Below are 13575 nucleotides of genomic sequence, written 5' to 3' on the forward strand. Positions count from 1 at the left end.
GAGAAAGAATAAACTAGTTTTAATTAAGAAAGGACTTGTATCGCTGAAGTTTCTCGGAAATAATTTTACGGGAATTTATCAAACTGTAAAGACGCTAAGTGCACATAGCTCTTGCTTAGCTTTGCGCGAAATTCAGAAATAAATATTCCCATAAACTATCAAATTTTAATAAGAAATATTAAGCATGAAAGTAAAATTTTAGTGTGATCATTTGAAAATAATATTTTTTACCTAAATTTCATAATTAATATGTAAGGCTAGTATCAAAAATTCGATTTTCTGACTAAATCCAAGAAAACTGAATAGTGTTACGACAGCAGAAGTCACGTGACCCAAGTAACACGTCATGAACTTCTAGAAAAATCCTGTCCCTTCCTGAAGTCTCGAGAGGTTACTAGATATGCGGTATTCTTGTATATAATCCGCCAAGAAGTGACGGCAACAATGTGTAATTGAACTGCAGACAGAGATAGATACGGACAGTTGATTCGAGCACATGAGACGTTCGTTGTGCATTATAGCGTTTGTTATAGCGCGACTGTGAAAATTAAGTGTATTGCAAAGTTGTATTCAGAAAGAATAAACCAGTTTTATCTAAGAAAGGACTTGTATCGCTAAAGTTTCTTCGGAAATAATTTTTACGGAAAATTAACTAACGACCAGAGACGTAACAGTAGGAACATTGTATGTTTAACTGTCAAAAAAGGAAGAAAGGAATGAAAGAAAAATTCTGCTCACTATATCATGAGTTTTTTCGTTCAAACATTATTGAAAGTACTTAAGACATAAATTTAGAAGGAGATTATTCTGTCAGCTAGTTTACATCATGTTTAAAACTTGAATATGTTTTACGCGTTTCTGTATTGTATTAAAGTGTAATGAAAAGTGAAACCGAAATTTAGAAGTCACTTTGTGAATATCACAGCTTACTTACTTTGACTAAAGGCGGCGTTTGAATAAAGTATCATGGGGGAGGTGAATTTTGATGTTTTACTTCACTTGCTAAAGGTAAATGCCTTTACGGATGTTAAAACATAAACCCAACAAACCTAAGCGTGTTTACTATTGCTTTAGCGATTTAAATGTTTATGGGCAGTGTAAATAATAAAGTATTTATCTTTTATAATCCTCTTTACTGCTAGTGCTAGATTATCAATATCATTGTCAAAATCCAACTTCATTATGTTCAAGTTCATGATTTTATCATGTTCGTGCCAGGGTAAATTGTAAAAAAAGAAAATAAATTAAGTTTAACCCTGTGCTGAATAGTACTAGTAATATTTATTTGTATAAACTAATATTAGTAATTATACTAATGTAATGTTTAAAATATGAAGACATAAATCTGTGATATAATGGCCTAAGAGTAAGAGAAAGAGTTAGTAAGACTACTAGTAGTAAGAGACTTAAAACTAAAAGTTTAAAGATGATACACTAAAAGTAAAATGGTTTTTAATGGATATTAATGACCAGATCTTTCAAATACGTAAAATCAAGTTAAATATAACAAAGAGCAAAATTCAGGAAATTTGTTTCTATAAAATGTAGTTTTGCATAATAAAATAATAAGTTTCACATTAAAATATTATTAAACTTCTTACCAAAACTTATAATCACAAAATTTGTAAATAGCAATTCTGCAAGTCTATACATTTTACTTATTTAAGCTATTACAATGTTTCACATTTTAATTTTATTATTGCTGGGGCCATTTTTTATTATTATAAGGTCTGGTGGTTAAGCCTCTCAACTTACAATCTGAAACTCTGGTGGTTGAATCCTCATCACCAAATATGCTCGCCCTTTTGGCCATGGGGGCATTATATGTCATGGTCAATCCCACTATTTGTTGGTAAAAGAGTAGGCCAAGAGTTGGTGGTGGGTCGTGTTGACTTGCTGCCTTCCCTCTAATTTATCACTGCAAAATTAAGGATGGCTAGCACAGATATCCCTCCTGTAGCTTTGTGTGAAATTCAAAAATAAATTTATCATTACAAGTTCCAATCACACTACTTGCACTACTGCTAGTCATAGGCCTATAGTGTGTATGGATGTGTTCTTTTACATGTCAACCTTAAGCAAAAATATTAATTATGTATAGATCTGTAGCAACTCATAAATTGAGTTAAGAGTACTAAAACTAATCACTTGGTTTGCTATTATTATTTTTTAAACTTTAAAATACTTGGTACAAGAAGTCAAAAACATTGATCAATGTAGTCTGTGCTGTAGATCAGTATTTCTTAACCTTTTTAGTAACACAGCCCATCTAGAAATCAAGAAATATCCTGTTGTCCACCTCTTATAGAATTTTATGAAAAAGTAAGAATTCCTAATTAATCTTAAGTCATTCCATAACCCATATCAGATTGCTTTGTGCCTACCAGAAACACAGTGTTAGATGATAGAACTTCCAGTTAGAAATGTGTTTGAATTTTTTCAGTGTAAATACATTTGAATGTTTTATGATGAAATATAAAATATTTTCTATTATTATAAGTATTCTGCACAGGAATTATTAAAACAGGATATCTTGAACCATTTATTTTCATATAATCGAACTATTCTTCTGTGAGGTTAAGTTAATAAAGCAAGTAACTTGAAAATTAATGGCTACAATTTTTTTTTTGTTATTGAGTATTCAATATTCATTTACAAAAGTTGAAAACTCAAAGCCAGAGTAGATTCTTAATGATTGATTGTCCTGATGTTATGCTTTTTCATATTTTAATTCATGAAACCATGTCTTCTATATGTACTTGTGTTTACCATGTATTTATTGTTCAGGTTATGTTTCATGGTTTAAATTTGCTCTGAGGAGAACATATAGAAAGACCTACCACAAAGCTAGTAATGAAAAAATTTTGTTTTTAGACCTTGTGTGCTACTATAGTAATACTTATGAAAGTGAACTCTAGTGATTTCTTTACACACACACACGGGTAACAAATATATATCCATAGAGGTATAATAAAATATGTTTATTCTTCATCATGTTTTAGAAATTCTACATAATACCTAGTGTAAAGCTATTTTGAAATGAAAAATTGAAAACCAAACAATTATTTTGATAACCATCAAGGTTTTATAAAAGGAGTTACACTTTTAGGATATTTTCTAATGCATTTTGTTCACCTATATTAGACTTTATAAGCTTAAACTTTAGTGAAGTGTGTTTCAATAATTTCAGCCATTTTTTTACAAAATAGGTTTCCATGTGAATCTCTCAAAATATTAGTGTTAGCCATTACTTTTTTTACTTTTCATGCAGGCATAAAGATCCTCTCATTCTAGTCATATTTATAGCTTAGAGTTAAATAATCCAATTTTCTTTAACAGTAGTTTCCTAAACTTTTTTCTCAAACATCCTTCATTTTAATTGTAAATTATAACTTTGTACAGTGTTTGTAATCACAATAATGTTTTAATTTCTTGCTAATTTAATTTAAAATGTGCCTTTTGTTTTAAAAGTAAAATTTTAAAAGGAAAATGTTATTTTCATATTGTTAATTGTAACTTTATAAAGATTTTTACTTTGTAGTTTAGCCTCCATGTCAATCTTTGTAACATACTTCCTGCAACTTTTGAAAAATGGCTAACCTTAAATTAACAACACACTTTATTAGCTGTAAGAGTAATATCAGTGTGAAAATAACAGCAAATGATATGCTAGTTCTAAAATTTAATTATAAGTTTAATTAACATTGTGAGGCTCATTTATGCTTACTAATGAATACAGGTGTAGTAAAGTTTTAAACATAACTGCAGTTGTGTTTATTATTTGCTAACATAAACAACAAGGAATGATTCCAAAATATTTGAACTACCTTAAGGCAATCAGTTAAGAAACAAAAATATATAAAGTGTGTTGGAGTAGTCTGAAAGAAATAACTGCAAGTAACTGTTTTTGATTATGTTGTTAAAATAATGATAAACTGTAAACATTCTATGGTCTTTTAGTTTCTAGTGATTAGTATGCATGGCTGTGGATCAGAAAATATAAAGTTTACACTAAAATGCTACTGAATACACACTGTACTTTTAGTTTAGGACACATTGTAAAAGTAATAGTCAATCATACTATTTTTCAGTTCAAAGAGCTTAACAAAGGATTTGTGGTGGTGAGTACTACTGACTAGCTACCTTCCCTCTGTAGTTCATGATTAGGGATGGTTTTATCTTAATACAGGGGTTCTCTGACATGGATGTTGAAGTCCATGAGTCTTATATGGTACTTTTCAGATTTAAAATTGTAGTTTTAATTTTCTTAGCTTGAAGTGAGCTTTATGACACCTAGGAAATTTTGGAGTGACAACAGAAGATAAAATTTTTAATACAGACTGATATCAATACTCTGTCTTCTGCACACTATAAACCAGGATGTGTGTACTGCTGTCATTCATAGAGGATTATGATGGCTCAGTTTATTAATCATAATCATATTGCTAAAGGATTGTTTCCCAGCACCTATAGAAATAAAGGTATGCATTGTTATAGTATATACAGATGTGTGTGGAATGTTTGGAAAGAACATTTTGTTTAAGAGATAGAAAGATATAAAATATTCTTGTCTTCTCCCTATTCCACAAAGAATACATAAAAAATAGAATATAACTTTTAGTGTTTTGCTTTCCTTTAACAGTAAGCACACAATGAGAATAATGAAAATGGCAGCGCAGTTTTGTTGGAAAAAGTGTATATTGTTGGATTTTGTATTCAAGCTCTCATTCATAAACCATGGCAGTGATTCATAATAGAGATCACCCATTTGTTGTTCTTTTTATTATTGTTCTACCAGGATACAGCAAAAATGAGCATGAATATTACAATCATCAAACCTGGGCAGTATTACTAAATGAATTATTAAGTATTGTGTAGGTACTTTTTAAGTTATTTCTATATTTTTTCATAAGCTAAAACAATCATTAATCTAGTGTAAAGGATGTTATCATTATTCCTTAAAGTTAACTTTCTGGTGTTACTTTAAGAAGCTTAAGTACAAGGTGAAACAGGAATTACCAGCCAATAATAGATGACTAATATGTAAATACTTAATGCTTTATACACTGTGCAGTTGGTGTATTTAGAGAGCAAACTAATTATGTGTGAAGTGAAGAGATAACAGAACACCAACTGAATGTAGTTCACATTCTGAGATGTGTATTAAAAATCAGAATCAACTTTTTGACTATTATGAAAAGATGTTAACCATTCCAAATTTTGCAGAATTACTCTGCCTTTATACTCCAGATTAAGCCATTATAATCATAATATTTACATTTTTTTATGGTTTGATATAACATGTACAATAAATTTGTTATTAGGGTGAGATAAAACAACATTTCCAAGACTGGATAATTGGATTTCATTCAATCACATTTTGTAGGATGGTAATGTAGTACCACTTTGAAAGTTGTGTAATATGTGTATATATATATGCAAGTTGAAGATCTGTACTATCCTATATGTAGATGATTTTATTACACACTATTTAAATAAGAGGGGTTATTATATATAGTTAATTTTACAATTTAAGGTAACTACCCCACAGAGGTTGCTACTACATCTACAATATGTCACAGTCATTGAATGATAGTCTAAACCTAGGATGTTTTGTGTTTAAGATCGTGACCTACTGTTCTGCCGATTCTCATGCAGTAAACAAAGATTGATTTATTTTGTAGTTTTATGAAAGAAATCTTAGAAAATCATGGTGGTAACATAACTCAGTGAAGTGAAAGAGAGTTGTTCATCCCCAACTTACGCCTAAAAAAGGTGTAACATAGTTTTCATTTTGTAAAGGTTATGCTTACATGTATTACACATTAAAATACACATGTTCGTTTGTTTGTACAATATAACATTTATGGTTCTTTGAAAATTAACCAATTACACAACTTTAGTCTGGAATGTTGAGTCATGTAAAGCCATTGGAAATTTTCAGCACCAAATATCTCAGCCATTTATAACCAAATTTGGATCTACTGGTTGGTATGCGTGCTTATTAGCTGATGAGTAATCATCTAAAAGTCTGTTTTTTTGCAGAATGTGTAAGTTGAAGTGTCTTTCATGTGATTTATTGGGAATTCAAATGCTGTACTAATCTTTTCTGGGGTTTTTGGCTATAATACAAATTCAAATGCTGTACCAATCTTTTCTGTGGTTTTTGGTTATAATACAAATGTTACTATATATATATACATATGTATGAATAATGCACACCTTTCTCAATGAAAAATTCAATTAACATTCTCATATTCCAGGTTACTATGTGTAAGCACCATTTGTTCTTGGAATTCAGCATGCAGAAGACAAAGATTTATTTATTTTGTAGTTTTATGTTTGTATGTGTATATGTATGTATTTGATTTTCTAGAAAGTTTGACAAAAATTCTGATATGATTCCTTTACCTTTTCTCACATAATAACTTGATTATTACTGCCTTCTATATGCACAATTTTTGCTCCCACTAGTCTTGATACTCCCATGTTCCTTCATGTGTTTAATATGATACAACTGCATTGAAGCATGCAAATTAATTTATGACAACCCTCCACCAGAGTGAGACACATCTTCTTGGTGCACCTCACTCCTATACTGTAAAACCTAATCTTCCCTTTGAGATTAGCCATGAGACACATAGGAAGTGGGGAGGAAGGGTGGGAAATGTTAGTGGAGATAAGTATCTATCGGAAATATGTGATGTGTCTCAGGCTACAGGCCTTTCACTTTCGACTGTGGAGGAACAGGAGTTGGGGTCTATCATGCAGACAGCTGTTTTTTTCCAGACCCAGTCACCCACATTTCTGATACAGTTATTTACTTTCTATCACAGTTACAGCTCTCCTCAATTTGATTGCCCTCTATTGCAAGATTTACGTCTTGTCACTAGTTATGAAACTCCCACCTAACTCCACATGTACAATATGTGGTTAAACTGCATTAAAGCATACAAATGAACATGCAACAGTCTGCCACCAATAGAAGTGTGACACATCCTCCTTTTGCAGTTGACTCCCTGTAAGCAGTTAAACCCAATCTGCACTTCTCAATTTAGGATGACAGTGTTCAGATGTCTAGCTTGCTTTTTTTTGGTTCATTTCAATTGTGCTTTGTCACTCTTCATTTTGAAACTTTAATTTCTAATTGCAAATGAACACTTTTCACCTTTTGAGTATGAAATTATTAATTTTTTTTAAAAATTCAATACTTTCTATTGTGTGCTATTTCTACTCATGTAGTGGTAGTCAATCAGGGCCACTACTGCTTCCAATACTAGTGACGACCAACCACCTGTTACATTGGCCTCAAGTTTGATGTTATTGGCTGTAGAAGTTTCAGCTCTATTTGACAGAGAGATGGCTTCTTACATGCAGTGGCCCTGTTCAACAATTACTTCTCCCATTCCCAGGGAAATCAAAAACCAGGAGGGGGGATTTGGGCAGCCTTTTCCCCCCTTACCTTTGCTGTGCAATCTTGTTCTTGAACCATGAATGAGCTGAGACCTTGTCCATTTTTGGACTTGGTGTCATGGGTAGGTTATGTTTTGTCTTTGTCTCCCTTGTTTTATTATCCATTCTGTACCCTTTGCCTCTAGCTTTTTAAGCTCTGTTTCATGCTGTTGAGCTCTTTCTTATTCCTCTACTTTATATTGTCTTACACATTCACATTCATCAGCTTGCTTAAGTTCTCTTTCTTGTTCTCTCATTGGTCCACTTTTCAGTCTCTCTACAGCTTGTTGCTCCGACAAGAACTCCTTCAATGCTTCATCCTCTAAGCCCAGATTTGTTCCAACTTCCATCCATTTCTCCCACTGTATTGTCATTTTGATTGAGGAACACGTAACTACACAAACTAACACATGATTACTGAAATAATTAAAAAATATATATATAATCTTATAATCACAATTTGGACAATTGCTTTTAAACATCAAAGTAGTTCAAATTCTAAAATCAAATCAAATAACTGAAACAATGTAATTTTTCAATATAATAGCCAATTCTATTCCTGCAATGAAATTACCAACTGTAGCATAAATCATATGCAAATGGCTTGACTTCTTACGATGCATGTAACTTAAAATATCTTGGTTGAACCATACCAAAGTGCTAAAAACAGGAGGATACTTTATCAACAAATCCTGGATAACCTTAAAAATGCATACAAACCTGACCAACAATTTTTTGGGGGGTTTGTTGCATTTGAGCATATCATTACATATTAGTGCATTCCATGAATGTGACAACTCTATTGCAGAAATATCCAAGAAAAGCCCCCAAATAATTGTCACATAGAGACAGAATGGCAATTGACAATAATGAATGCTCAAACACGACACCATTGTAATTTTACAGTTTGTTACACACAACAGAATATTTACAAATTTAGTGTCAAAATCTAAATAAACTAACAAATAAATCAACAAGATACAACCAATTTTTGTAAATACCTCCCAGAAGATTTACATATTATATCTATACTTGTTAAACTTGTCATTGTCTCTAGTCCCTCCAAGTGCTGTTATGCCTCTCCTATACCAGGATGAATATGAATCTAGCATAGTTTATACTAATTTTTCTCATGCAATCTTTGACTTGTGACCAAATTATAACAAATGATGAGCTATGACAAATAAACGTGCAACTTACTATACCTTGCCTCCTAAAGATAGCTCACTTATGCAAAAATTGATAATAAATACTCAAACCTTTTACTCTACATGTACAAGAATAAACTCAACTTTGCTCTGTAAATACAAACATGATAATACCTGTATATAAACAAACACAGGAAATTTCCTCAGAAACCATATAACCAGATGTGGTAATGAATATACAATATACCAGTTTTAAAACTTCTACAACAAATGAAATTACACTGCAGCACTTTACAATATATAATGTTACCTTGTGACCCAATGACCTTAGTGTTATTAGGATCTGGTCCTCAGGACTCAATTCATTTCCTCTCTCCTCCACCTTTGTCCTCATTTCTGGTCTCTTTCTCTCCTCCTTGGGAACCAGTTTTCAACTAGCATCTTTCTGATACAGTTCAGGATCTTCTCCTCAAGAATGCTATAGAACCAGTAGTTCCAATTATACCAGGTTTCTATCCCCACCTTTTTCTAGCACCCCCTTCTAGATTTCTTCTGTCTGAACCATTACATCGAGGTTCCTCAGTTCACCATGCAGTCTTACCTGCCCCTTTGATGGGCATTTGCTCATGGTCTTTGGATCGTGAAGATTGACGCATCTGATGCTTACATCTATATACCTATTTCCTTGACATCCCATCTTTATCTTTGCTTTGTTCCTGAGGAATGTGTTATATGTTCTGTGCCCTTTCTTTTGGGTTTGCCTTGGCCTCTATGTTTCTTCTAGGTATTCAGGTCCTTTGCCCATCTTCTTAATAGCTCTTTATAGCTCGATGTTTTGCAGCATCTTCCACTCTCATACATTTTCTCTTTTGGAAGGCTGCTTGACTGTATTGGCTGGTCAAAATGGAGAAGTCTGTTACCACCCCAGCCCAATAATTCATACATCTTGGGGTGTTCCCATCTCTCCCAGTCTTCTCCTTTTTTTTCTGCATGCTAGAGAGCTTTTAGTTGAGAAGGCACATTCCTCACCTTTTCTCCTTGTCCAAGTGTTTCTTTTTCTCTTGGACTTTTTTGGAATGCCCTTATTCCCCTATCCATGCTCATATGAGTTTCTTCATTAGGTACTTCATGATCTGTGAAACCTCACCAGGGGGTATACTTGATTACCAAATTTCCTCCTTCCTTGTAAAATGAATTTGCCTGGTGGCTGAACAGGGACAACACAATGGCTGATGCCCATCTTCCTTTTCCCCATCCAGATGTACACCTTTTTTGCATATGTTTTACTGTTGGGAAGGGGTGCATATTGCAATTCCCAGGAGATCTCTGGCCATTGGTCTTTAGTGGAGTTGACTCTCCATATCAATCTTCTGGAGCTCATAGGTTTTTCTTAGACAGTGAATCATTTCTACCAGCTCTGAATAGTGTGACAGTCATGATTCATTCCAACAACTTGACTATTGTCTCTTACATCAGTGGGCAATCACTTGGTTCAGTTCTCTATGTTTTCACACTTTGGATTTCCTGTTCTGGGCTCATTGCTACCAAATTTTATTTGCTGGCTTATCATTATCCTGAGTGCTTGTCATGGATTGTTTGTCCTGTCCTGACAAAATTCTCTCCATGATGTGGTCCCTCGACATACAGTTTTTTTGGTGGATATGCTCTTAGTTGGTTAATCTCCAGCTGCATGTGTTTGCCACTGATTTGAATACCAAACTCCCTCTGTTTTGGCATTCAATGTCCTCAATCAGAATTGTAGGGACCTCTACATTTGTGCATGTACTCCCATCCATCCTCCTCCCAGAGTTCATTTAATCATTCAAACCAGTATGTGCTAAGTTCTTCTCATGGCTCTGTTCTGGCATGCATAACCTTGATATTTGTTACTCCTCCCTCTCCAAGTTTCTACTCCTTTTGCTCTTTCTTTTTCCCTACTCTTGCAACCATTAGTTTCCATTCCCACACTCAACATCACATGTGGCTTTGCAAGAGTTTCCAAATTTTTCCACATGGGTATTATCACTTCTTTCCCTCACAGTCTACCCCTTGTATGTGTTGGTGTACCAGTGAATATGGCATGTTTTTTGCTGCTGGTCTTCCTGTCATGGTTTCTTTCCTTCTACACATTCCATCCCTCATCTCTCTAAAGTTCTTTTCTTGGTTGTTTAACCATGGTCTGTCCTTTTAAACCATTGCTGGTTCTCGAACAGCATTATCCTTAACCTTCCTTTTTTCCATTTCTTTCCTTTCTTCATCTCTCCTGTTTGTTTTTTCTCTCTTTTATTTTGGTCCTTTCATATCCATCATCCTTCGCATCGCACTCCTTTCTCAGATTGTAATCATAATGTCCTCTATGCCCTTTCTCTTCCAACATTCACACCCTTGGCTTCCTGTTTCTTGAATCACCTCTCATTCAACACCTATTTTCTCCTTCTGTTGATCTGTGGGTGTCAACAGTCAGACATATTCACCCTTGATGTCACTCACACTTTTGACTACAGCACCTATGTTTTCCTTTAACTCTCTCAATATGGGGTTGGTCCCAGGGACCGACCATGAGACCATTTTTACTTGTATATAGTTTTAATACTTTAACTTTTAATACAGTGTGTGTATCTTCACAAAATTTGGCAGACTTTTAGTACACATTACAAGTATTTTGTACACCAAAGATCAGTTTTTAATGAAGTATTTTTACTATAGATTTGTCTGTGAATATATAGAGCATTTGTTTTGAATAGTCCATGTGCAAAGTGATTTTCATGTTAAGATTAAAACTACGTTTCATCAGCTCAATTATCTCAGATTTGATTTGTGTATTCTCTAAAACCTCCTAAATACATTTCAAATGTTTGTTTTCACTTAAACTTTATATTTTATCTGATATTTTCTCTACCCAAACTCTATACAACATTGGTCAATTTTACCGACCTCATAACCCCCTTCCCCAAAAAAATCTAAATAAATCTAAATTACCCTCCTTTTCTTTCTAGAATGACTTCAAATTGTAACATGAAACTACATTCATTTACCCTAAGTAACTTTAAAATTGTAACAATATACATCTATTTATAATTAAATTTTATTGTCCTTTGAATTGTGTCTAACTACTATTCATGGCACTATAAGTTGTAAATCACTTGGGGATCATGGATGTCACATTATGCTATCAAATTATGTAACCCAAGAAATGCTCATGTGCATGCTTCGTGAAACATTTTTATTATATTATTATTATTATTTTACTTACTCTAACCTTAACTAACCTAAAGAGATACCTATTTTTACATTTTAGTGACTTTTATAATTATAAATTAAAAAATTATAAACATAAAAAACATGAAATAAAGTACTTTCCCGAATCTTCTTTTTTCTTGCTGTCAATCGTTGATGACACTTAACTCTACTTCTTTTATATTAATGGTAGTAATGCACTAAATAATTTTTATTTAATTAAATAATGTACCAAAGAACATAGATTAATAACATGTAAAAATTAGACAATTTCTCCTAACACTCACAATTTTTCTGGCTTTCTAACTATGTGAAAAGAGCTGTTACAAATTCATCCTAGCAAGTCGTTATCTTTCCTGTGTAAACAAAATTTGTACTAACAGTGAACTTGATAATTCTATATTCAGTAAAGAACGTCATACAATACGTCATTTGATAGATTCAGACCTTGGCTTTCTTTTGGTTACAGATAACATAGAATAAAACATAAGAGAACTATTAATAAATCCTGAAAGAGAGGATGTGATAGGTGGGTGTGGCAAGAGGGGTCTGATTTTCTATTCGATTGCTCTGTCACCGAACAAAATTGAAGGCTTTTAAAATATGGTCTGAGCAATAATAACTTTATAGTGAGTAATTTACATTTAATTTGATACTTATTGGAGGGGTGGTGGATAAAAGAGAAGATGCATTGATGCATAGAGAAAATGTATCACACTAGGTGAAGTCCAGAATTTTTTTAAAATATTGCCATATAAAATTAAGAACCTAAAATTTATATACTATTAAAATATGGATTATTAGATTAGATGTTATGCTATACTAACATAAACAAAAGTAGATAAATAAAATTTTGAATGAAAGTCACTAAAACTCTATGACATGCACAGTAAAGGATGTCCATTGTTATAGGGTTAACCTGATTGTTCTTTGCTCCCAAGGACATTTGCTATTTGTGATGGTAATTTTGCCCTCATTTCTTCCTTATATCTCCTCCCATTCTGATCTATATTGCCTCCTGTGTCTGGTCAGAACTCTTTGAGAGAGATAATCCAGGTTAGCAAATGGATCATTTCTCTTATGTTTGTGTCTCACTATTTCATTGTCATGCAGTTTTCATCTCAGCCAGTGTTCTGCAAAACTGCCTTAGGCTTCTCCTTGTGGTGTATTGCTTCATAAGTATGTTTATACTAGACCATACACTCATGGACTGACATGATTAAAGCAAAAGGATATTGCTGCCCATCCCTGCCAACCGTGTGATTGAATTAATTGGGGATGGTATACTTTTAAGAATAGGATTTTGTGGTCACCTATTGGATTTTTTCCAGTGTTGTGTTCTTCTGAACTCTATAATGCATGTTTCTCCCTTCTTATAGTGGATTTCATGAGTCTTTATTACTTACCAGCTCCTAGCCATTGGAGTGGTGGACCATGAAGGTATCCTCCTGAGTGTGCTCGATTCCATTAAGTTAAGAGTAGGGCAGTGGTGTTCTGTTTATGTAGAAAGAATGGATATCCTGCTGCTGGTTTGATGTTATATGCCAGATGCCAATGAGTCTAGACTGGATTTTTTTGTCATTCTGCAGTACACTCCTCTGGCTGGGAAATGTCCCTGTGACTGCTGTTGGTCAGAGCTGGATCAGCCAGCATAACTCCTCACATTTGAATGGGCTGGGACTCCCCTCCTACCATGAACTGGGCAATACATTCCTCAATGCCACATGCTTTTTGGACC

The 13575-nt window shown here is 33.4% G+C and overlaps 1 protein-coding gene across 3 annotated transcripts in view; it reads left to right on the forward strand.

The window, feature by feature from the left end:
* Nucleotides 1–923: 923 nt before the first annotated feature.
* Nucleotides 924–13575, forward strand: part of LOC106471381 (COMM domain-containing protein 9-like) — a 33700-nt gene continuing 21048 nt past the window's right edge. For all 3 annotated transcript variants that reach the window (XM_013931979.2, XM_013931980.2, XM_022399982.1), the window contains exon 1: nt 924–1008. In XM_013931979.2, coding sequence (XP_013787433.1) covers nt 967–1008 — 42 coding nt within the window. In that variant the 5' untranslated portion in view covers nt 924–966. The remainder of the gene's footprint in view (nt 1009–13575) is intronic.

Source organism: Limulus polyphemus, unplaced genomic scaffold (assembly GCF_000517525.1).
Source record: "Limulus polyphemus unplaced genomic scaffold, Limulus_polyphemus-2.1.2 Scaffold4586, whole genome shotgun sequence".
Taxonomy (NCBI): domain Eukaryota; kingdom Metazoa; phylum Arthropoda; class Merostomata; order Xiphosura; family Limulidae; genus Limulus; species Limulus polyphemus.